This window comes from Colobus angolensis, unplaced genomic scaffold (genome assembly GCF_000951035.1).
Source record: "Colobus angolensis palliatus isolate OR3802 unplaced genomic scaffold, Cang.pa_1.0 Scaffold32, whole genome shotgun sequence".
NCBI classification, from domain to species: domain Eukaryota; kingdom Metazoa; phylum Chordata; class Mammalia; order Primates; family Cercopithecidae; genus Colobus; species Colobus angolensis.
In genome coordinates, this window is record NW_012116488.1 from 12,677,601 (window position 1) to 12,702,197 (window position 24,597).

At 41.4% G+C, this 24,597-nt stretch overlaps 2 protein-coding genes across 2 annotated transcripts in view; both read right to left on the reverse strand.

Moving 5' to 3' along the window:
- Positions 1 to 24,597, reverse strand: part of UNC79 (unc-79 homolog (C. elegans)) — a 357,370-nt gene that overhangs the window by 320,185 nt on the left and 12,588 nt on the right. The window lies entirely within an intron of this gene.
- On the reverse strand, positions 22,659 to 23,812 carry LOC105518525 (cytochrome c oxidase subunit 8C, mitochondrial). Its single transcript, XM_011951563.1, has 2 exons — positions 23,609 to 23,812; positions 22,659 to 22,988 (listed from the first exon to the last, which is right to left on the reverse strand). Exons 1-2 carry the CDS (start codon positions 23,732 to 23,734, stop codon positions 22,896 to 22,898), a joined length of 219 nt encoding a protein of 72 aa, XP_011806953.1. The 5' UTR covers positions 23,735 to 23,812; the 3' UTR covers positions 22,659 to 22,895.

A 24,597-nucleotide genomic window follows, 5' to 3' on the forward strand; every position in this document is an offset into this window, starting at 1 on the left:
AAAAAAAAAAAAAAAATTAGCCAGCTGTGGCGGCACTCAACTGTAATCTGAGCTACTCAGGAGGCTGAGGTGGGAGGATCGCCTGAGCCCAAGAGATCAAGACTGCAGTGAGCCGTCATCATGCCATTGTACGCCTTCCTAAGTGACAAAGTGAGGCCCTGTCTCAAAAAAAAAAAAAAGTGACTTTAAAAAAAAGAAAGAAAGAATGCTACAATGGTGGTACAGGAATAAGACAGACATTTGCATTCCAAAAGAGAAAAGTAGGCAGAGAAAAGTGTAACAGGCCCCAAGCAAGTCTGAAACCCAGCAGGGTAAACATTAAACCTTAAAGCTGAAGAATAACTGCTTTTGACTCCATGTTCTACCTCCCGAACACAATGGGGCAAGGTTGAGCCCCCAGTGCCTCAGGTATCCCTACCCCTATGGCTTTGCTGGGTGCAACCCACATAGCTGCTTGTATGGGTTAAAGTCCAGTGCCTGAAACTTTCCCAGGTGGATGTTCCATGTTGCTGGTGACTCCACAGTTCCAGGGTCCTGGAAGTGGTCCTGCTTCCACAGTTACACATAGGCATTACCCTGGTGGGAACTTTCTGCAGCAGCTCCAGCCCCACATTTCTGCTCAGCATTGCTCTGGTGGGGCTCTCTGTGGTAGCACCACACCTGTGACAAGTCTATGCTTGGGGCCCCAGGTTTTCAGTGACATCTTTTGAAATCTGGGTGGAGGTTGCCGAGCCTCCATCACTACTGATTTTTTCAAGCCTGCAGAATTAGCACTATGTGGATGCAACTAAGGCATACCTGGGATAAACCCCACTTAGTCGTAGTGTATGATTTTTTTAAATACACATAATTGGGTTTGATTTACTAATATTGTGTTGCAGTTTTTTGCGTCTATGTTGATGAGAGATACTGGATTGTAGTTTTTCTCTTTTCTTATAATGTTTTTGTCTGGTTTTATTATGTAATGCTGGCCTTGTAGAATGTGTTAGAAAGTATTTATCCTTCTTCTATCTTCTGGAAAACATTGTCGATAATTGGTATGATTTCTTCCTAAAATGTTTGGTAGAATTCACCTGTGAAGCCATCTGGGCTCGGTGCTTTCTCTTTTGAGGATTAATTATTTATTGATTTGACTTCTTTAATACGTATCAGCCTATTCAGATTGTCTATTTCTTTTTGTTTGGTTTTGATAGACTGTCTTTCAAGGAATTGGCCCATCTCATGTAGGTTATCAAATTTGTGGGACTATTAGGTTGTGCACACTATTCCTTTATTATCCTTTTAATGTCCATAAGCTCTGTAGTGATGTTCCCTTTTTCACTTCTGATATAAGTAATTTGTGTCCTCTCTCTTTTTTTTTCTTAGCCTGGCTAGAGGTTTATCTACTGTATTAATCTTTACAAGGAACCAGCTTTTGGTTTTGTTGACTTTATTAATTTCCTGTTTCTGTTTCATTGACTTCTGCTCTAATCATTACTATTAGTTTTCTTCAGGTTACTTTGGATTTAATTTGCTCTTCTAGTTTTCTAAGGTGGAAGCTTAGATGATTAATCTTCTCTTCTAACATATGTATTCAATGCTATAAAATTTCCTCTAAGCTCTACTTTTGTGCATCCCACAAATTTCAATAAGTTGTTCTCATTTTCATTAGTTCAAAATATTCTTTAATTTCTCTTGAGATTTCCTCTTTGACTCATGCGTTATTTAGAAGTGTGTTGTTTCCTTTCCAAGTACTTTGAAATTTTCCAACTATCTTTCTGTTTAATTTATTCTAGTATTCTAGTTTAATTTCACTGTGGTCTGAGAGCAAACATTGTATGATTTCTATTCTTTTGAACTTGTTAACGTGTGTTTTATGGCCCAGAATGTGCTTTATCTTAGTGAATGTCCCTTGTGACCTTGAGAAGAACATGTACTCTGCTGTTGTTGGATAAGGTAGTCTATAGATGACCATTATATCCAGTTGATTGATGGTGTTGTTGAGTTCAACTATGTCCTTACTGATTTTTTACCTGCTGGATCTGTCCATTTTAAGAAGGGTATTGAAGTCTCCAAATATAATAACTGATTCATCTTTTTGACCTTGAAATTCTATTGGTTTTTGTCTCATGTATTTTGATCCTTTGTTGTTAGGTGCTTAAACACATTAAGGATTGCATGTCTTCTTCAAGAATTGACTCCTTTATCATTAGGTAATGCACAAATTTCTCCTGAGTAGTATTCCTTGGTCTGAAGTCTTCTGTGTTGGAAATTAACACAGCTACTCCTGCTTTCTTTTGGTTGAGGTTAGCATGATATATCTTCCTCCATTTACTTTTAAACTATACGTGTCTTTATATCTGAAGTAGGTTTCTTGCAGACAATATATAGTTGCATCATGTCTTCTGGTCCACTCTGACAATCTCTGTCTTTTAACTGCTGTATTAAATCATTCACATTCAAAATTCTTATTGATAGAGTTGATTTAGTGTTTGTTACTGTATGTAATACAATCACATTAGATATGGAGTTGTTACTGTATATATACATATACACATATGAACATAAGCATATATAATTGAATACATTGTTGCTGTTATTTTGAACAAATTATTTATGGCCAATTAAGAAGCAAAATTAAAGTATTTTATCTTCACTTATTCCTTTAGCATTTCTTTTTTCTTTATGTTGATCCAAGTTTCTGTCCTATATTATTTACTTTCTCTCTGAAGAACTTCTTTTAACTTCTCTTACAAGACAGATCTACTGGCAATGAATTTCCTCATTTTTATTTGTCTGAGAATGCGTTTATTTCTCCTTAACCTTTGAAGGATAATTGTGCAGGTTATGGGATTCTAGGTCATAGGGGTTTATTTCTCTCAACACTTTAAATATTTCACTCCACTATCATCTTGTTTGCACAGTTTCTGAGAAGTCAATTGTAATTCTTATTTTCGTTCTTCTACAGGTAGGAAATTTTTTCCCCCACTGGTTTCTTTCAGGAATTTTTCTTTGTTTTCATTGGAAACAATGTGCCTAAGTGTTGTGTTCTGCGTTTTGTTTGTTTTGTTTTGTTTGTGTGTATGTGTGTTTTTGGTTTTTGTTTTTGTTTTTCTGAGATGGAGTCTCACTCTGTCGCCCAGGCTGGAGTGCAATGACGTGATCTCAGCTGACTGCAACCTCTGCCTCCCGGGTTCAAGCAATTCTCCTGCCTCAGCCTCCCAAGTAGCTGGGGCTTCAGGCGCCCGCCACTGCGCCGGCTAATTTTTGTATTTTTAGTAGAGACGGAGGTTGAGGTTGAGACGCCCACCTCAACCTCACAAAGTGCTGGGATTACAGGAGTGAGCCACCCTGCACCCACCTGTTTTTTGGGTTTTTTTTTTTTTTTTTTTGGCAGGAGGAGGAGCATATCTTGTTTTGTGTCTCTGAGCTTCCTGGATCTGGGGTTGGGTGTTTGACATTAATTTAGGGAAATTCTGAATTACTATTGTTTCAAATAATTCTTCTGTCATTTTTCTCTCTTTCTTCTCCCTCTGGTATTCCCATTAAAATTGTATGTTACATTTTTGTAGTTGTTCCACAGTCCTTGGATATTCTTTGTTGTCGTTGTTTTCTATCTTTGTCCTCTGCTTTTCAGTTTTAGGGTTTCTATTTATATATACATATATATATATACATATATATATAGAGAGAGAGAGAGAGAGAGAGTTTCGCTCTGTTGCCCAGGCCAGAGTGCAATGGCACTATCTTGGCTCACTGCAACCTCCGCCTCCCGAGTTCAAGTGATTCTCCTGCCTTAGCCTCCTGAGTAGTTGGGACTACAGGCACCCCCCACCACGCCTGGCTATTTTTTTGTAGTTTTAGCAGAGACAGGGTTTCACTGTGTCAGCCAGGATGGTCTCGATCTCCTGACCTCGTGATTCCCCTGCCTTGGCTTCCCAAAGTGCTGGGATTACAGGCGTGAGCCACTGTGCCTGGCCTCTATTAATATATTTTTAAGCTCAGAGATCTTTCTTCAGCCGTGTCTAGTCTACTGAATAAGCCCATCAAAGGCATTCTTCATTTCTGTTACAGTGCTTTTGATTCTTAGCACTTCTTTTTGGCTCTTTCTTAACATTTCCACCTCTCTGCTTACACTGTCCCTCTGTTCTTGCACACAATCTAGTTTACCTATTTCAGTCCTTTGCAATTAATCACAGTCGTTTAAAATTCCTGATCTGATCATTGCAACATCGCTTCCCTGTCTGCTTCTGATGCTTGCTCTGTTTCCTCAAATCGTTCTTTATGTCTTTTAGAATGTCCTGTAATGTTTTTCTTGATAGCTGGACATCATGCACCAGGTAAAAGGAACTGCCATAAATAGGGCTTTAGTAATGTAGTGATTAGGTGTGAGGGGAAGGGAAGCATTCTACAGTCCTGTGATTAGGCCTCAGTCTTTTAGTGAGTCTGTGCTTCTGGACTGCAAACTCCACAAGTGTTTATCCTTTTTTTCTACCCCCTCTTAAGTGGGACAGGATGGCTACATAGGCTAGAATTGGGTTATTTCCCTTCTCCCACATGGAAGGCTAAAGCTAACTGGAGTTGGTTCCTTCCTTTCCCTCAGGTAAGTTAGGCAGTGATGAAACCCCAGTAGGTCAGGCTGTGGTTAACTAGTTCCCCTAAAGGCAGGCCTTGTTAAGAACGGATTAATCTGGCATATTTCAAAATGGTTCCTTTTCCCTCTGCCTGCCAGAAACACAAGGGGTTTTTCTCTGATACTTACCGTGGCCAACCTGGCCGACCTGCCTAGAGGTGAAACTCACAAAAGGAAGGAGGGGTTCCTATGACTAGGTCCCCAGGAATATTTAACCCTCAGACTCATTCACACTGAACCGCTACTAATATGCCAATTACAGTTCAGGTTTTCCTATCTGGGCACTTGTTCCCACGGCAGTGTCTGTGCATGACTTTTCTGCTCTGGTAAGCATGACACTCTAATCCTGGGAGCAGCAGTGTGCCCTGCCTCCTTACCTCTCTTATGAATCTAAGGAGAGTCATTGATTTTTTCAGTCGGTTCAGCTTTTTACTTTTCATTAAAACGGAGTGGCAACTTTCAAGTTCCTCATATGCAGAACTGGAAACTGGAAGTCTTTATACCACAATTTGTAAAAACGTTTTTAGGCACAGTCTAGTCTTTGAATTGGGCCAGGAATATGTTGAAAAACAGTAGAAGTAGAAGTAAGGGGAATCAAGTCGGAGAATTTCACACAAGTTTACTGTCTGGAACACACTCCTACTTAATGTATTTCCTTTACTACTACCAGTTTTTTGCACCAAAGCTCAAAACAACACCCTTTGGGTTAAGGTATGTTGTGTTGTGATTTAGCAATCATTGCCTCGTCTTCCTCTACCTTACTTCTCCTCTTGCAGTTGTTGACTAGGAGAATATATTATAGAAATGACAAGTAAAACTCAAACCCCTGCAATAAAGAAGTTTTCTAAAGGGCATTTGTCTTCTCCAGTGACCTCATCCAAGCACCCACAAACAAACATTTAATGCCTTTAAGAACTTTTGGTGAAATCTGGATTCTGCTCAAGGAATAAGGAGACAGTGAGCTTCCAGTTTTTGTTTCAGGTTCACTTGTTTACAGTATTTGCTAAGGTGTACTATTTTGTAGTTTGTGTTTTTTCTTTTGGTCTTTTTTTTTTTTTTTTTTTTTGAGACAGAGTCTACCTCTGTCGCCCAGGCTGGAGTGCAATGGCCGGATCTCAGCTTACTGCAAGCTCCGCCTCTCGGGTTCATGCCATTCTTCTGTCTCAGCCTCCCGAGTAGCTGGGACTACAGGCGCTCGCCACCACGTCTGGCTAATTTTTTGTATTTTTTAGTAGAGACGGGGTTTCACCGTGTTAGCCAGGATGGTCTCGATCTCCTGACCTCATGATCCACCCATCTCAGCCTCCCAAAGTGCTGGGATTACAGGCTTGAGCCACTGCGCCTGGCCTGTAGTTTGTGTCTTAATAGCTTTTCTAATTCTTTGAAAATGGCATTTTTTGAGCCAGGCACAGTGGCTCACACCTGTAATCCCAGCACTTTGGGAGGGTGAAGCGGGTGGATCACTTGAGTCCAGGAGTTTGAGACCAGTGTGAGCAACACAGCAAGACCCCATCTTGACTAAAAATATAAAAAATTAGCTGGCTGTGGTGGCATGCACCTGTAATCCCAGTTACTCAGAAGGCTGAGGCATGAGACTTGAACCCAGGAGACAGGTTGCAGTGCATCAAGATTATCCCACTGCACTCCAGCCTGGACGACAGAACAAGACTATGTCTCAAAAAAAAAAAAAGAAAAGAAAAGAAAAGAAAAGAAACGAAAGAAAAGAAAAAAAAAAGGAAAAATAAAATAGCATTTTTTCTCTACATTTTCATTTTTGTCATTTGATTGTCAAAGAAGAAGACAGTAAAAATGCCTTCTTCCCACTCCCCATCATCTTTTGCAGAAGACCCATCCCTTTATTTTAAACTTTTAGAGGGGTGATGTCTCTAGTAAACATCGTATTTTCAGATTTTTAAAAATCTGAATATTCTAATAGAGGAATTTAATTTGTTAAAATTTTGATAGCAAGTAAAATAAGTCTCAGTGTTTTAGAAACACTTATCCTTCAGTAGAATCCAGATATAAATGAAACTAATCAAAATAATCAAAGAAAAATGAAAATACAATGAAAAGGCAATATCTAATTCATGCAATGACTGCAAAATGAACAAAACTGGGAGAACAGGCCTAACTAAAGTGGTCCAAGGATGAGTCATATAGCAGAATCACTCTGAGAAAGGGTCAAATAGAAACAAAAATTAAGGAGGGAGTTTTGGATTTTACATAAATGTATAAATTCAATCCTGTGTCACTGGGATGCTGTGTTCCTGTTGCCTCTCACATTGACTCGGATCAGGTCATTGTAATCAATTATGCAGCTATGGTGTCCATATTGACTTCTTCTCTATTCCAACTATTTCCATCCATAGAAGAAATCATGGACTATAGGAAGGCAAATGGTCACTTTTTCCAAGTCAGAGCTGAACAGAGTAAATTAGGCAGCCTGTTGCCTAGATTAGTCTACCTGCCTTTACCACTGCTTGAGATAGATGGGCTTGCCAAGACAAAGAGTCAACACATATTGGGAGAACACGCTCCCGATGGTTATGTAGGTTCTTTTCTATTTCCTAGGTGTCTCAGCTGGTTTGAGAAATAAAGGGAAAGAGCACAAGAGAGAGAAATTTAAAGCTGGGTGTCCAGGGGAGACATCACCTGTTGGCAGGATCCGTGATGTTCTCCGAGCTGTAAAACCAGCAAGTTTTTATTAGCAATTTTCAATAGGGGAGGGAGTGCACAAATAGGGTGTGGGTCACAGAGATCACATATTTCACAAGGTAATAAAATATCACAAAGCAAGTGGAGGCAGGGCGAGATCACAGGACCACCGGATGGGGCAAAATTAAAATTGCTAATGAAGTTTCAGGCACGCATTGTCATTGATAACATCTTATCAGGAAACAGGGTTTGAGAGAAGACAACCTGTCTAACCAAAATTTGTTAGACGGGAATGTCCTCGTCCTAATAAGCCTGGAAGCGCGACAGGAGACCAGGGCTTATTTCATCCCTTCGGCTTCAACCATAAAAGATGGCATGCCTTAAGGGGACGATCTATAAACCTACCCTCAAGGAGTATTCTCTTTCTCAGGGATGTTCCTTGCTGAGAAAAAGAATTCAGCAATATTTCTATTTGCTTTTGAAAGAGGAGAAATATGGCTCTGTTCTGTCCGGCTCACCGGCGGCCAGAAGTCTTATCTCTGGTGTTCCCTGAACATCGCTGTTATCCTGTTCTTTTTTCAAGATGCCCAGATTTCATATTGTTAAAACACACATGCTCTACAAACAATTTGTGCAGTTGATGCAATCATCACAGGGTCCTGAGGTGACATATATCCTCCTCAGCTTATGAAGAAGATGACAGGATTAAGAGATTAAAGTAAGGACAGGCACAGGAAATCACAAGGGTATTGATTGGGGAAATGATAAGTGTCCATGAAATCTTCACAATTTATGTTCAGAGATTGCAGTAAAGACAGGCATAAGAAATTATAAAAGCATTAATTTGGGGAACTAATAAATGTCCATGAAATCTTCACAATTTATGTTCTTCTGCTGCGGCTTCAGCCAGTCCCTCTGTTCGGGGTCCCTGACTTCTCGCAACAAACACATTTGTTGTGATTACTAATCTTTTAAAAGTTATTCCTGCCCTCATGTTGTTTTTCCTATGTTTTTCAATTTACCACACCTATTGTTGCTACTCTAACTTTTTTGCCTTTTTGTTTTGGATTCATTTTCTTTCCCATGTTTTTACTCTAAAGGTTTGGAAAACATTCAGCCTATTTCCATACTTCTTATAGTTAACCTTAAATTTTGAAGGAATACTCTTTTTTCTTATCTCACACAGCATTAATAAAGGAATACAATTTCACTGGCCAAAGTATCTCCATCAGTATCAGTATTTATAGCCTTCCCTGCTGCCTACCATCCACTTTTACTCCAACACATGTTCTACCATCTGAGGGTTCAGTTCTAGATTATTAAATTGTTTGACTTAATGAATCAACTATTACTTGAACTTAACTATTTTGTTTGACTGGCATTCTTCACCACTATTTCCCGTAACCATTTCTTCCTCATCCTTAGATTTCTTTTTTTACTATTTTATGAGTTTTATTTTTACCTCCTATGTGGTAATAGATTTGTTTTGCAGGAACGCAGCCTCTAATCACTATTTAATAGAAGAAAAATGGAGAACTGGATTTACGATGTCTTCAAATCAAAGTCAGTACAAAAGTCTCCCAGATAAGAGCTAAGAGATGAGGACTGTGGGAAAAAAATAGATGTCTGTGAAACAAGAAGCTCAGGAACACTGGGAATCAACTGCTTTTTCTACTCTGAGGATGTGTCCTTGGCAATACTGTCTTTTGGTTAAGAATCAAGAGTCCTAGCACTTATACTTATTGGGAAAAATAAAAAGAATCAAGAAAGGCTGGGCACGGTGGCTCATGCCTATAATCCCAGCACTTTGGGAGGCTGAGGCAGGTGGATCACCTGAGGTCAGAAGTTCAAGACCAGCCTGGCCAACATGGTGAAACCCCATCTCTACTAAAAATACACACATTTGCTGGTTGTGGTGGCATGCGTCTATAATCCCAGCTACTCGGGAGGCTGAGGCACAAGAATCGCTCGAACCCAGGAGGTGGAGATTGCAGTCAGCCAAGATCATGCCACTGCACTCCCGCCTGGGTGACAGAGTAAAACCCTGTCTCAAAAAAAAAAAAAAAAAAAGAATCAAGAGAACTTAGTATTTGCTTACACTAATAGAAACACATGGCTTAAGTTATTTCTAAATGGTCACCTCAGCCCTAAATATATAAAAGGACAAAAGCTTAGCAAGACTTGAGTTTTCCCACATCCACAGGACCTTGTTCTGGCTGGACATCATCTCCAGCAGTTATATATCCCATTAAGAACCTGAGAGCCATGGAAAGATGCACTGAACAGATGCTGTTTCGGATCTGCTCTGTGTAACCAACTCATTTGTGATAACATTTATATCCTTAGTTAGTTAAATCATAAATTTAAAAAAATCTTTGCTCAGACAAGGAAGGGAAGGAACATTTTCTACAATCCACAATTCACCTGAAATACCTCACATGGGAAACCTTAAGGCCTTGCACATCTTTATTTTACCCTCCCACCTAAATGTTACTTTGGGTAGGTATAGTACTCTAATTGGTTACAAAATCATTTTCTTTTTTATCGTTGAAAGTGTTGTTTCATTGCCTGCGAAGATTGTGCTATAATAAAAGATGTGATTATTGCTTCATAGACAACCTCTCTTTTTCTGTCTGAAAGCTTTTGGAATTTTCTCATTATCCTTTGTCTTCTCAAATTTCACCAGAATGTATTTAGGTGTAGGCCTTTTATAATTTATTCTACTTCCAGCTGATGGATTGTTTCAATCTGAGGCCTTTTGTCATTTCCAGCTCTGGGAAACTTTTATTTGACTCCTTTATTTCCTCCCTTCATTTTTCTCTAACTGAAATTCCTATTAGACAGATATTAAATTCCTGAATCTATATTCCATGTGCCCTTTTTTCTCACTATTTCTATTTCCTTGGTCTTTTCTCTATGTTCTTAAAGACTTTCACAGCTTACTCCGGCAGCTGATTTGATCTTTGACTGTAACATTCTGATATTTAGCTCAGATGTTGAGTTCTTCATCTTAATAATTATATTTTTAATATTCAAGATCTCTGCTTCATAGTCAAGGATGTTCCATTGTCAAATCTATGAGAATATGTCTGCTTTAAAAATCGTTATCTGCTTGCTATGTTAACTCTGATTTCTCAGTATTAGTTTTATTTCTTGAGTTTGGTACTTCTTTTTTCACAGTATTGATTTTCCTCAAGTATTTGGTGAAACTTGGTAGTCTGATCACTTTTTTTTTTTTTTTTTGAGATGGAGTATCACTGTGTCACCCAGGCTGGAGTGCAGTAGCACGATCTCAGCTCACTCCAACCTCCACCTCCCAGGTCTAGTGATTCCCCTGCCTCAGCCTTCAAGTAGCTGGAATTATAGGCACCTGCCACTACAACCCGATAATTTTTGTATTTTTAGTAGAGACAGGGTTTCACCATGTTGGCCAGGCTGGTCTCGCACTCCTGACTTCAAGTGATCCACCCACCTCGACCTCCCAAAGTGCTGGGATAACAGGTGTGAGCCACTGCGCACGGCCTGATAACTTTTTTTTAATTAAAAGGGTTTTTTTTGTAGAAATGGGGTCTCCCTATGTTGCCCAAGCTGGTCTCAAACTCCTGGGCTCAAGCAATCTTCCCTCCTCAGACTCCCAAAGTGTTGGGATTATAATCATGAGCCACTGCACCCAGCCCTGAGCACTTCTGTACTTGAGAATTTCTATCCTTCTGTTTATTTTTACTGTGACCTGATTCTGGTAAATATAGGAGGAGGGGCAGGACATGTGGCACCTATTGTAGTTGTAAAAGCTTCCCATTTTTTTCTAGAGGACAGTAGCAACTACCTGGAAAAAAATCCCAGGTCCTTTAGCCCCCAATATCCACATTTACAACTTTAGTCAATAAACCAATGCCGGTGAATTGAATTATATGTAAATTATATCTCAATAAAGTTATTTTTTAAGCCAATGCCACAAACTGAGATGGGGGAGGGTTTAACATGTTAAGTAGCTAAGTATAGTTCCCTTAACAATCCCGCTGAAGATTATCCCAGGCCCCTTTTCCATTCCTTGTATATGTTGAAACTGAGCCTGGAATTCCCCACATCTAAAACACCCATCTACTGTGACTACTGAACTGTGCTTTTCTCCAGATTTGTTTGGAGGTGGAACATATGTGCCACCTTCTTGATCTAATCTCTCCACCTACAATAAATTAAAATAAAACCTAAACTACAATATGGATAAATCTCACATACATAACATTGAGCAAAGGAAGTCAGAGGTAATAGTACATTCTATATTATATATTTATATTAAAGTTCAAACAGGCAAAACTAATCTATGCTGTTAGAAGTCATGATTGGGATTATCTTTAGGGGGCTAATGAATAGAAGAGGGCACAAGGAAGTCTTTTTGGATCTTGGTAATGTTCTGTTTCTTGCTCTGGGAGCTGGTTGCATGGGTATACTAACTTTGTGAAATTCATTCAGCCATACACTTATAACTTGTATACCTGTGTTATACTTCAACTAAAAAGGTTTTTGTGTGTGCAGGTTTCTCTTATTTCAGACAAAACAGACTTTAAACCAACATGATCAAAAAGGACAAAGAAAGGCATTACATAGACTGGGCGAGGTGGCTCACGCCTGTAATCCCAGCACTCTGGGAGGTCAAGGCAGGTGGATCACGAGGTCAGGAGATCGAGATCATCCTGGCTAACACAGTGAAACCCCGTCTCTACTAAAAATACAAAAAAAAAGTTAGCTGGGCGTGGTGGCGGGCGCCTGTAGTCCCAGCTACTCGGGAGGCTGAGGCAGGAGAATGGCGTGAACCCAGGAGGCAGAGCTTGCAGTGAGCCGAAATTGCGCCACTGCGCTCCAGCCTGGGCCACACAGCGAGACTCTGTCTCAAAAAAAAAAAAAAATGAAAGGCATTACATAGTGATATATTCAATTCAACAAGAAGACTTAACTATCCTAAATATATGTGAACCCAACACTGGAGCACCCAGATTCAAAAAACAAGTTCTTAGAGACCTACAAAGAGTCTTAGATAACCACATAACAACAGTGGGAGACTTTAACATTTCACTGATAGGATTAAACAAATCTTCAAGGCAGAAAACTAACAAAGATGTTTGGGACCTAAACTCAACACTTGACCAAACGGACCTAACAGAAATCCCCAGAACACTCCACCCAACAACAACAGCGTATGTATTCTTCCCAGAGGCACATGGTATATACTCTAAACCTAACCACACAATATGAGATAAAGCAATTCTCAACAAATTTTTTAAAAACCAAAATCTTAACAATTACACTCTCGAGCTACAGCACAATAAAAATAGAAATCAGTATCAAGAGCTCTCAAAAAATCCTATAATTACATGAAAATTAACCCATCTTCTCCTGGATGACTTTTGGGTAAACAATGAAATTAAGGCAGAAATCAAGAAATTCCTTGAAACTGATGAAAACAAAGATACAACATACTATAATATATGGGTCATAGCTAAAGCAGTGTTAAGAAGAAAGTTTATAGCGCTAAACACCCACATCAAAAAATTAGCTCCTATTAACAACCCAACATCACACCACACCCCAGTAATTTTTGTATTTTTAGTAGAGACGAAGTTTCACCATGTTGACCAGGCTGGTCTTGAACTCCTGACATCAAGTGATCCACCCGCCTTGGCCTTCCAAAGTGCTGGGATTACAGGCATGAACCACCACACCCAGCCAGTGCCTCTTTCTTGGTTGTAGAAGAGGCCAAATGCAACAACTTACCCTTCACCTTACAAGGCATATATTGACAGGCCCCACACCACCGGACCCCTAAAAATTTTACTGAGGTAGAAGTTCCCTGAATTTTAGTCGAATTTATTCTCTGGAACACATACGTCTCACCAGTAAGTCCAGTGTGTTTACTACTTCTTGCTCACTGGATCCAATCAGCAGAATGTCATCAATGTAATGGACCAGTGTGATATCTTGTAGAAGCAAAAAGCAGTCAAGTTCTCTCCAAATAAGATTATGACACAAAGCTGGAGAGTTGATATGCCCCTGAGGTAGTGAAGGCAAATTGCTTCTGGTGGGCCTTATGGACAGGAATGGAGAAAAAGGCATTTGCCAAGTCAATGGCTGCACACCAGGTACCAGGAGACATGTTAATTTGCTCAAGCAATGAAACCACATCTGATACAGAGCTGCAATTGGAGTCACCACTTGGTTAAACTTACAATAATCCACTGTCATTCTCCAAGATCCATCTGTCTTCTGCACAGGCCAAATAGGAGAGTTGAATGGGGATGTGAAGGGAATCACCACCTCTGCATCTTTCAAATCCTTGATGGTGGCACTAATTTCCACAATCCCTCCAGCGATGCAATATTGTTTTTTATTTACTATTTTCCTAGGTAGAGAAAGCTCTCACGGTTTCCATTCGCCCCTTACCACCATAATGGCCCTTATCCTACCAGTCAGGGAGCCAATGTGAGGGTTCTGCGAGTTGCTAGGTATGTTAATGCCAATTATGCATTCTGGCACTGGGGAAATGACAGGATGAATCCGGGGACCCACTGGACCCACTGTAAGTTTGACCTGATCTAACACTCCATTAATTACCTGACCTCCGTAAGTCCCTACTTTAACTGGAGGACCACAGTGATGTTTTGAGTCCCCTGGAATCAACATCAGCTCAGAGCCAGTGTCCAGTAATCCCCAAAATGTCTGATCATTTCCCTTTCCCCAGTGTACAGTTACCCTGGTAAAATGCTGGATGTCTCCATGGGGAAGGATGGGAGAAAGATTAATAGCAGAAATTGTCGGTAGTGTAGTGGGGTCCTTCCTCAAGGAGACCCGGCCTCCCCTTCATTCAAGGGGTTCTGAGTCTGTAAAGTGGCTCAAGTCACGATTCTCTCTTTTTATAATTCAAGTTAGTCTTTTGTCCATTCAACCTGGAAGTTTTCAGCTTATATAAATTATGTATGAATACAGTAGGCTTCCTACAATTTCACTTCTAGGAACAATGTAATTAGCTGATGCCTGAGCTCTACACAAGTCAGACTATTCTAATTGCTGCTTTGCCTCTGCTGTCCATTATGGTAGTTACACTGACCTTGGCTTTGACGGCTGAGTGCTGCCACTTGGTCCCTGCCACCTTGGGATCCAATTATTCCCATTTTATTTAAATTTTGTCTTTGAGTGACTGCAGTTCCCACTGTTAGATCTGACATACAGAGAAGAGCAATTACAGGGCTTTTCAAAGATGCAGGTGCTGCCCTCATAAATTTATTTTGCAAAGCATTGGTCAAGGGTGTACCTTCTGGACCCTCCCAGCCGGGATGAGTAGGTCTAAAGTGACTAATCCTCTCCACCATCCCAATCTCCCTAAGCCTTTGGATCCCTTCCTCTACATCAAACCAAGGGAGATCAGGCATTTCCAGCTCACTCACAGTGTGCCATCTTTTAATTCATATTTCAGCTAACCAAGCAAATAAACTATTAGAACCTTTTTTAACTACCCAGGCTACAACATTAAATGCAGAAACCCTACTTAGTGGGCCCAAATCAATAAATTCAGCCTGATCCAACTCTATGTTCCTTCCACCATTATCCCACACCCTTAATTTCCATTCCCATGCCTGTTCTCCAGATTTCTGCTTATATAAATCAGAAAACTCAAGTAGTTCCTTTAAGTGTATTGCACCTCTTCATGGGTCACACTCTCAACCTCACCTCTAGGGACCTGCTGGGACTTTAGTTATAGTTATAGAAGCAAACAGGGGTGTTGGGGGTGGCTCCTAAGGAGAAACAACATCTTGCCTGGCAGCTGACTCAGGGGAGGCCATCACTGTTGCCTCAGGCAGCAGTGCAAGGTTTATCTCCTCAGACAAAGGTGGAAAGGCTGATGGCAGCATGGGTCGGGAAGGGGATGTTGCCACTACTGGGAATGGGGAAGCTGTTTCTTCTGGTCAAAAAAGGTTCATCAGAATTTACAAGCTTAGTGTCCCCAGTTTCATCAGGGTCCTCCCACATGTCCCCATTCCAAGTTGCAGGGTCCCATTCTTTCCCATCAATGACCTCACTTTAACAGTAGACACCTGGCGAGGCTGTGTATCCGCCTTTCACTGCAGGTCAGTCATGCACATGATAAGAGCTTATGTCTGTTTTTCTACAATTTCAGCTCTTTCTCTACAGGAGATAAGATTCTCATTCAGGGCCATCTTAGAAGATTTGAGGCTCAGGATCTGCTTCTGAAGCTGGCAGTTAGAATCCCTGAGTTCATCATTTTCTTTCATCACTTTGTCCAGTGAACTTAGGAGCAACCAACCAACTTCATTATGCTCCTTGGTCCTCCACATATAGTTAAAGGTATTATGCAGAGAGTCACTAAACTCCTTGCCTCTCAGGGGCATCAAATGCATTTATTTTGCATAACTCTCTAAACAGTTCATGCCAACGACTATCAGTGTTCTCCATACTATTAGAAGTAGCATCCTTACCATTATGGGGTCTATTCATATTAAGCAACCAACTCCAGAAACCGTAAAACCAATGAAAAAACTCCATCGTTAATATTCTGTTCCTCTAGAACCACTCCCACCAAAATCTGTATTTGTCAGGGTTCTCCAGAGGGACAGATCTAACAGGATTTATATATATATATATGGAAGTTTATTAAGTAGTATCAACTCACACAATCACAAGGTCCCACAATAGGCCGTCTGCAAGCTGAGGAGCAAGGAAGCCAGTCCGAGTCCCAAAACCAAAGAACTTGGAGTCTGATGTTCGAGGGCAGGAAGCATCCAGCACGGGAGAAAGATTTAGGCTGGGAGGCTAAGCCAGTCTAGTCTTTTCATGTTTTTCTGCCTGCTTTATATTCTGGCCACACTGGCAGCTGATTAGATGGTGCCCAACCAGATTGAGGGTGGGTCTGTCTTTCCCAGCCCACTGACTGAAATGTTAATCTCCTTTGGCAACACCCTCAGACACACCCAGGACCAATACTTTGCATCCTTCAATCCAATAACCTTGACACCCAGTATTGACCATCACAATGCCCATCAGTGGTGGACTGGATAAAGAAAATGTGGTACATATACACCACGGAATACTATGCAGCCATGAAAACAAAGGAGATCGTGTCCTTTGCACCAACATGGACAGAGCTGGAGGCCACTGTCCTATGTGAATTAACACAGGTCCTAAGTGAATTAATGCAGGAGGAGAAAACCAAATATCACATGTTCTCTGTTATAAGTCGGAGCGAAACACTGGGTACACACAGAAACAAAGGAACAAGACACACTGGGGCCTACTTCAGTTTGAAGGGTGGGAGGAGGATGAGAATCGAAAGACTTCCTATTGAGTACTATGCTTATCACCTGGGTGACAAAATAATCTGTACACCCAAACCTCATGACATACAATTTCATGATGTTAACAAATCTGCATATGTACCCCCAAACCTAAAATAAAAGAGAAAAATTTTTTTAACCAGAATTTAGATTATTTCAAATTCTCCATTCACCTTATATAAAGAAAGCTATTTATTTGCTTTAACCATAGCTTTAAAAACAGATTACTAGGCCAGATGTGGCAAAAAAAAAAAATTAAATATTTCAAAACCGGAAAAATCAGATCATATAGTGGGTTTGCACTTTTGGTAATGGCAGAATGGGTCAGTAAAGCCAGTTATTTCTGCTGATCAACTAGACAAGTAGAACAAAATACACAAACATCTCCTTGAAGGTACTGAAGAACTGCAAAACACTGAAGACTTACCAGGCCAGGCCCTGGTGAAATACAGAGATCAAGACAGCCCTGCATTCAGCAGTTCTGGAAGAAGTGACTGAAAAGTGCTTTCGACAGTCTCTCGTGGGTAAGTAAACAGAGATTGCAGCCCAGAGTCTAAAGGGATCTGGGTTGGGAGAGGAATCAGGTGAATGGGTGAACCCATGTCAATTTGGGTTAAGACCTCAAAGGGCTGCAACCTACAAGAGTGAAATAGAAATGGCTGGGAACAGTGGCTCACGCCTATAATTCTAGCACTTTGGGAGGCCAAGGCAGGTGGATCACCTGAGGTCAGGAGTTTGAGACCAGCCTGGCCAACGAAACTCTGTCTCTACTAAAAATACAAAAATTAGCCAGGCGTGGTGGCAGGTGCATGTAATCCCACCTACTTGGGAGGCTGAGGCAGGAGAATCGCTTGAACCTGGGAGGCGGAGGTTGCAGTGAGCCTAGATCACATCACTGCACTCCAGCCTGGGCGACAGAACAAAACTCTGCCTCAAAAAAAAAAAAAAAAAAAAAAGTGCACCAGAAGTAGATTCCTGAAGAGACTACATTTATAATAAGAGTAAGCTACAAATGTCATGGGAACACAGGAGATGGACAGGTTATCCAACAGACACATTTAATCTGAGAGTTGAGAGAGCAATAGGAGTAAAAATTATCCAAGCCAAAGCAGAAATTGGAGAAGGAGAAAAGCGTTTTAGGGACACTAGCTACCTATGTAAAGACTGGAGGCAATCTGAAAAACTGGTGCACTGATAGGATAGGGGCATGAAAATATGAGTAGTTGACTATAACAAGAGCATAGTTAGCAAGACAATTAAGAGTTGTTAAGAGATGAAGCTGAACCTGGATGGAAAGAGGTGGTCAATGTAAGAGAAGTTCAAAATGTAAAATTATTAAGACTGTAAAATCAGACCGGGCACCATGGCTCACATGTGTAATCCCAGTATTTTGGGAGGCCAAGGCGGGTGGATCACTTGAGGTCAGGAGTTCAAGACCACCCTGGCCAAACATGGTGAAACCCCATCTCTACTAAAAATACAAAAAACTGACTGGGTATGGTTGCTCACGCCTGTAATCCTAGCAGTCTGAGAGGCCAAGGCGGGCCGATCACGAGGTCAAGAGTTCGAGACCAGCCTGGCCAACATGGTGAAACCCCTGTCTCTATTAAAAATACAAAAACTAGCTGGGTGTAGTGGCAGGCACCTATAATCCCAGCTACTTGGGAGGCTGAGACAGGAGAGTCCGCTTGAGACCAGGTGAGTGAGCTGATTATGTGCCACTGCACTCCAGCCTGGGCTCCATCTCGGGGGTAAAAAAAAAAAACAACTAGCCGGATATGGTGGCAGGCACCTGTAATCCCAGCTACTCAGGAGGCTGAGGCAGGAGAATTGCTTGAACCCAGGAGGAGGAGGTTGCAGTGAGTCGAGATCATGTCATTGCACTCCAGCCTGGGTGCAATGACGAAACTCCGTCAGAAAAAAAAAAGACTGTAAAATCAGAGCTACAGTAAAGACAAAGATGGTTTCCCTGTCTACCTTTGGTGGCTGAAATGACCACACTAGCTTACTTTTGAGATTCAAGCCAAACATGATCTAATTCTCATTGTATTTACTTTCATAAAGTACTTGGGTTGTCTTACCAAAACCAGATCCTAACCCTTTCCTGCTGAAAACCCTTTTCCTGTATAGATTGGATATCTCTTATTCAAAATGCTTAGGGCTGGGTGCAGTATCTCATGCCTGTAATCCCAGCACTTTGGGAGATCAAGGCAGGAGGATTACTTGAGCCCAGGAGATCGATACCAGTCTGGGCAACATAGCAAGACCCCGTCTCTACAAAAAAAAAAAAAAAGTTTTTTAATTTGTTGATCATGGTGACACATGCCTGTGGTTCCAGCTATTCAAGGGACTAAGGTGGGAGGATCACTTGAGAACAGGATGTCAAGGGTGCAGTAAGCCACGATAGCACCACTACATTCCAGCCTGGGTGACAGAGTAAGATCCTGTCTCAAAAAAAGAAAAAAATGCTTGGGACCAGAAGTGTTTCAGATTTTGAATTTTGTTAGATTTTGAAATATGTGCATTATACTTACCACTTGAGCATCCCCAAGCTAAAAATCCAAAATCAGAAATGCTCCAATGAGCTAAATATCCAAAATCAGAAATGCTCCAATGAGCATTTCCTTTGAGCATCATGTCAGCACTCAATAATTTCAGATCTTGGAGCATTTTGGATTTCAGATTTTCAAATTAGAGGTACAAGGTACTCAACTTGTAGTTACAATAAAACTTTAAACGTCCATAAAACACAGCCTGTAAGGATTTGGCTCTCACCTGCCCATCATCATCTTCTCATATCACTTTCCTTCTCACTCAAAACCCTTAAACATTGCTTTCTTCAATTCTACAAAATGTTAAAGATATTGGCCCCCTCAGGGTGTCATATATGATGTTCTTTATGCCTAAAATTTTCGTTTCCTTCCCCCACTCTTCATCTATTTATCTTTCAGGTTAACTTAAATATCATGTTAGCAAACATAACTTCTGTGACTCTCTCCTCCCCCAATTTAGTTAGGACCTGTGGTTATTTTTCATACCCTATTTATGATGACGTATTTAAGGTTGCAGGTTTGTCTATCTCCTCTTCCAGAGCAAGTTAGGGCACAGACTTTGTCTTTTTGGTTCCTCAGTATATATCCAGTTCCTAGCACAGTGTACAGTGGTGTACAGTAAGTGTCCAAACATGATCAAATATTGAATGAATCACTCAATGCACAGGAAGAAGAGCAGGTTTGAGGAGAGAAAGGTTTCAGGTTTGGATTTTTAAATCCGAAGTGTCTATACAATATCCAAGAGGAAATGTTAAGCAAATACACATAATTATCTGGATTTCAGGAGAAAGATATGGGACAGGGTGATTGATATGGGAGTAAACAAGTATATGGTAACTGAAGTTATTCACAGGAATGAGAATATAAAGAAAGAATACATTTTACAACAGAAAAAAAAGAGAGGCTAAGACTAAGAAAGAACTATCAAATTCATAGCAGGGAAATAAGCAGCCAAACCACAGTGTGTGATACTATGGCAAAGGTGATTTCAAACAGAGTTAAAAAGTGAATATGCTGGGCACAGGGGCTCATGCCTGTAGTCCAAAGCTTTGGGAAGCCAATGTGGGAAAATCACTTGAGCCCAGAAGTTCGGGGCTTCAGTGAGCTATGATTGTGCCACTGCACTCCAGCCTGGACAACACAGTGAGACACTGTCTCAAAAAAAAAAAATAAAAATAAAATAGTTCACATACTACAAAAAGATAAGGTTCAATAAGTAAAAGGAAAAATAGCAGGGTCCTATGGAGAAGAAAGAAGTAGAAATCTCAGTGATGTCAAGTCAAGGTGTGGTGGGAACCGTGGAATAAGGAAGCTCAGCTGATTGAAGGCTGACATCACGCATAACATTAGAGATGTGACTCCCTCAACTCTTGAACCTACCAAAGTATCATATTGTATGTCTATGTTTATGCATATGTGCATAAACTATAAATAGGTTCCATTTAAAGCAGCATTTGATTTATAAGTGTTCTGAGCACATTTAAGGTAGGCTAGGCTAAGCTATGATATTCAGGTTAGGTAGATTAAATGCATTTTCAATTTACAGTACTTTCAATTTACAATGGGTTTATGAGGAGGTAACCCCATTGTTAAGTCCAAGAGCATCTGTACATTAAATAAGGTGTTTTTAAAAAGAAACATACATAAAATAAGTTATAGACTGAGAGGCTGACAAAAATGTTATGACCAGAGGCCCACAGGAACTTAACTCTGAATTTCCCCTAGTTCAGTATTCATTAATTCAGTGTTCACAGTGCCTTTATAGAACAAAACTACCCCAAACAAGAACAAACTGTACCTTGAATGTGACACTTTTATGAGTATAAAATTAATGAGACAAGGCAACAGAGTTCATTCATCAAAATAAGTTACCATTTTCCAACATACAGTATTATTGCATGAGAGTACTCAATAACTTGAGTGTCAAACAGTTCAGAACACTAAGTGCTAAAGTTCTATGGAAAAGATTCCTATAGCTCAATATTCTTCCCCAGCTAGGACGGTAAAGCTGTCTTTTGCCATAATTTGGAGCACATGAAGGCAGGCATCAGAAGTCGAAATACAAAGCCATCAGAGTTAGAGAAGGAAAAAGTAAGTTCAAAACTGGCAGCAAAAGCAAGGTCTCACTGAATACAAGAAATCAGAAGATTGAGCCTGTGTCCCGATGGGAGTTCACGTAAAGGGCCTAGGAGCAGGTTTGCAACCAGTGAACAGCGAAGGTAGATCTTAAGAAACTGCTAAGATTTTGATTAGCCACTGTGCTCACACCTTTACATTTCAGGAGTATCACCAACCTTTTTCATGCTCTCACTCTGAAAAATTATTTTATCCAATTGTGATGGTTAATTTTGTGTCAATTTGGCTAGGCCACAGTTCCCAGGTATCTGGTCAAATACTATGTAGGTGTTTCTGTGAAGATTGTAAGAGATTAACATTTAAATCTGTAGGCCTTGAGTAAAGAAGATAGTACTTCAAAGTGTAGACGGACCTCATCCAATCAGTCGGAGGCTTTAAAGACTGGCTTTAGCAAAAAGGGAATTCTGACAGAAGACTGTCCTCAGACTGGGACTCCAACTCCTTCCTGTGTCTTCCTGCCTACCAGGCCGTCCTGCAGATTTATGACCTGCCAGCTTCCACAACCATGAGCCAATTCCTTAAAATAAACCAATCTCTCTCTCTCCATATATAAATGTGTATATATACACATCCTATTTTTTCTGTTTCTATGGAGAACATCGACTAATACATCAATATAAATTTTGAGATAGAAATGTAAAAATACTAAAGTAACAAAACATTAGCCCTCTAAGACCTGTAAGCTAAACACGGAAGGAGTCTATTTGGGGTATACTGACCTCACACAATAACTGGCACATCACAGGAATTCAGTATTTGTTGAATGAATGAATATTGGCAACCTTGTATATCCTCAAACAATAACTTCTATTTATTGACTATTGTTTCAGGTACTATGTTGAAAGGTACTTTATCTTTCTTCAATGTTTTATTCCCACAACATCCCTTCAAGACAGCAATTTTAAGTCCCCATTAGAGAGATAAGAAAACCAAGGCTCAGAGTTGAACTATGTTGCCCATGATAACAGCATAATCAACAGCTAAGACAGTTCAAAGATGTGTATGATTCTTCAAACCTCCCAGAAGACTAAGAGAACATAAAATAGGAGATGTACTGACTCTTCACCTTCTGAAGTGTAGTCATTTAAAGAGGCAAAGATAAGAAATGGTTGTACTTCTCACAGCAAACTGTGAAGTGTGGCATGGCAGTACTAATAGAACATAAAAACCATTTAGCTAAACTTACATTACCTCACAGCTCCACATCTAATCTTTTAAGGGTGATATCACTAGATACATTCACTCCCATACAGTAACGCTTAATGTCACCCCTTGAGTCACTAAGTCTGACCTTTCACAGCAGTGCTCAGTAAATTTTCATCAGCTTTCACAATGTTTAGAAAATAATATGCACACATATTACCAAGCACAAATAAGTATTTCTGTTTTATTTAACACTTAGGCAGAACATTTTTTACTATACATCTATATAATGCACAGTACTAAAAAAGTGCAAAATATTCATCATAAACAAGAGGAAAGTGAATACCACAATGGTTGCATCACTCAACTAGGTAATCTTGCTCTCGTTAACAAAAACACAGCTTTTTCTGAAAGTTTTTTGGACGTTAACAGCTGTTCAACATCTTCTTCCATCTAATTCTTTCTGAAGTCCTTCAGGTTGCCTAGCACGTATGCAGCTGGTGTTAAGAAGGTCGTAAAAAACACCACAAGTCCAACAGCCATTTCCTGGAAGAGAAGACGAAATGCGCTGCTGAGTATGGCTTCCTGGACCAGTAACTTGCTGCCTAACAAAAAGTACTTTAAAAAACATTTTGAGCAACTAGACCGTTGTCCTAGAAACAAGAACTTAAAATGCTGAAATCTAAAAAGCTGAAAATCGATTCATGGATCACCTGATTTTTTTTTCAATTCATTTTTCATCTATCGGTTCTCCGGTTCCAGCCTTCACACTGTGGAATTTTGATGCGGCCCAGGATTTCCACCATTTTATCGAAAATGTTAAATCTTGGCAGTGCCGAGGACATCCGAGGATGGTAAACCGTTCCTCCGCGAAACCACAGCCCCGCCCCCGAGCCAGGTGCCGGTAAACGGTAACAACGAAGGAGGCCCAATCCCCGCGCGGCCCTGAGGGTCCCAGGCTTTCCGCCCCTGCGCCTGACGACAGCATCCTCACTGCGACCCTCTCCCAGGAACCTCCCCCAACGGCGGCCAAGCCACAGGAGCCTCCCACGCGAGGCCTGCAAGCCCTGTCCTCCCTTCTTCCCACCCGTCGGGGCGCCCTGTCTGGGCCACGCGCTTCCCGCCCGCCTTGTCCGCGCCGCCATGATGGCTGGGTCTCAACTCACGGCGGTAGAAAGGGGCCGCTGGCGCGGGGGCTCCGAGTGGGCGAAGCGGGGAGCCGGCTGCAGGCCAAGCAGGGCCACGTCGCGGTAGTGGCGGCGGACAGGACAGCGCCCACGCAGGAGAGGCATATCGCGTCAGGTAAGACAAAGTCAGGCGTGGACAGCACAAGTGAGGTGCGGTCAAGTAGCGCGATCTCCAGTGAGCGTGAGGCAGCTGGTTTGCGCAGGCGCCCCAGCCACGAGGGGGCGCTCTGCCCTCGCCCCACCCCGCCCTTTCCGCCCAGCACCCCCTGCTCTGCCCCACCTCTTCCACTCACCACTCTTTGTTCTGCACTGCCTTTTCCACTCAGCACTCCGTGCTCTGCCACACCTCTTCTGCCCAGCACCCCCTGTTCTACCCCACTTTTTCTGCCCAGCACCCCCTGCTCTGCCCCACCCCTTCTGCTCAGCACCACTTGCTCTGCACCGCCCCTTCCATCCTGCAACCCCTGCTCTGCTCCATTCTCTCCATTCAGCACACCCTGCTCTGCCCCGCCTTTTCCACTCAGCGCCCCCTGCAACCTCCCAGCCCTCATTCACCTCACTTTCTACCCACGTGTCCTATCCTCTCCTAAACTCTACTGCCACCCTCCCCTGGGCCCCAACCCTACCTCACACTAAGTATCTCTTTTCTGCTGGGTAAGCTGAGGGACTTGGCACCCCTACTCCTTCCCTTTGTCTTCCTCTCTACCTATACTTTATATACCTCTTAACATGCCCTGGCATTGGCAGAGTTATAGCACACTGTTCTCTAATGCAAATTAAATATTCCATAAATTGTCTGTAGGTTAATTCTTAACACTGAAAACCAAGAACAAATTTCTGTACTCTGCTGATGATATAAAAAATATTCATGAGGCCGGGCGCGGTGGCTCAAGCCTGTAATCCCAGCACTTTGGGAGGCCGAGACGGGCGGATCACAAGGTCAGGAGATCGAGACCATCCTGGCTAAC

What these genes read in the sequence shown, in the direction of transcription:
- LOC105518525 (XM_011951563.1), bottom strand. Translation starts at nt 23,734, where the DNA reads ATGCCTCTCCTGCGTGGGCGCTGTCCTGTCCGCCGCCACTACCGCGAC. An exon ending in AGCGGCCCCTTTCTACCGCC is followed by an intron (nt 22,989 to 23,608) that starts GTGAGTTGAGAC and finishes CTTCTCTTCCAG; the next exon opens with GAAATGGCTGTTGGACTTGT.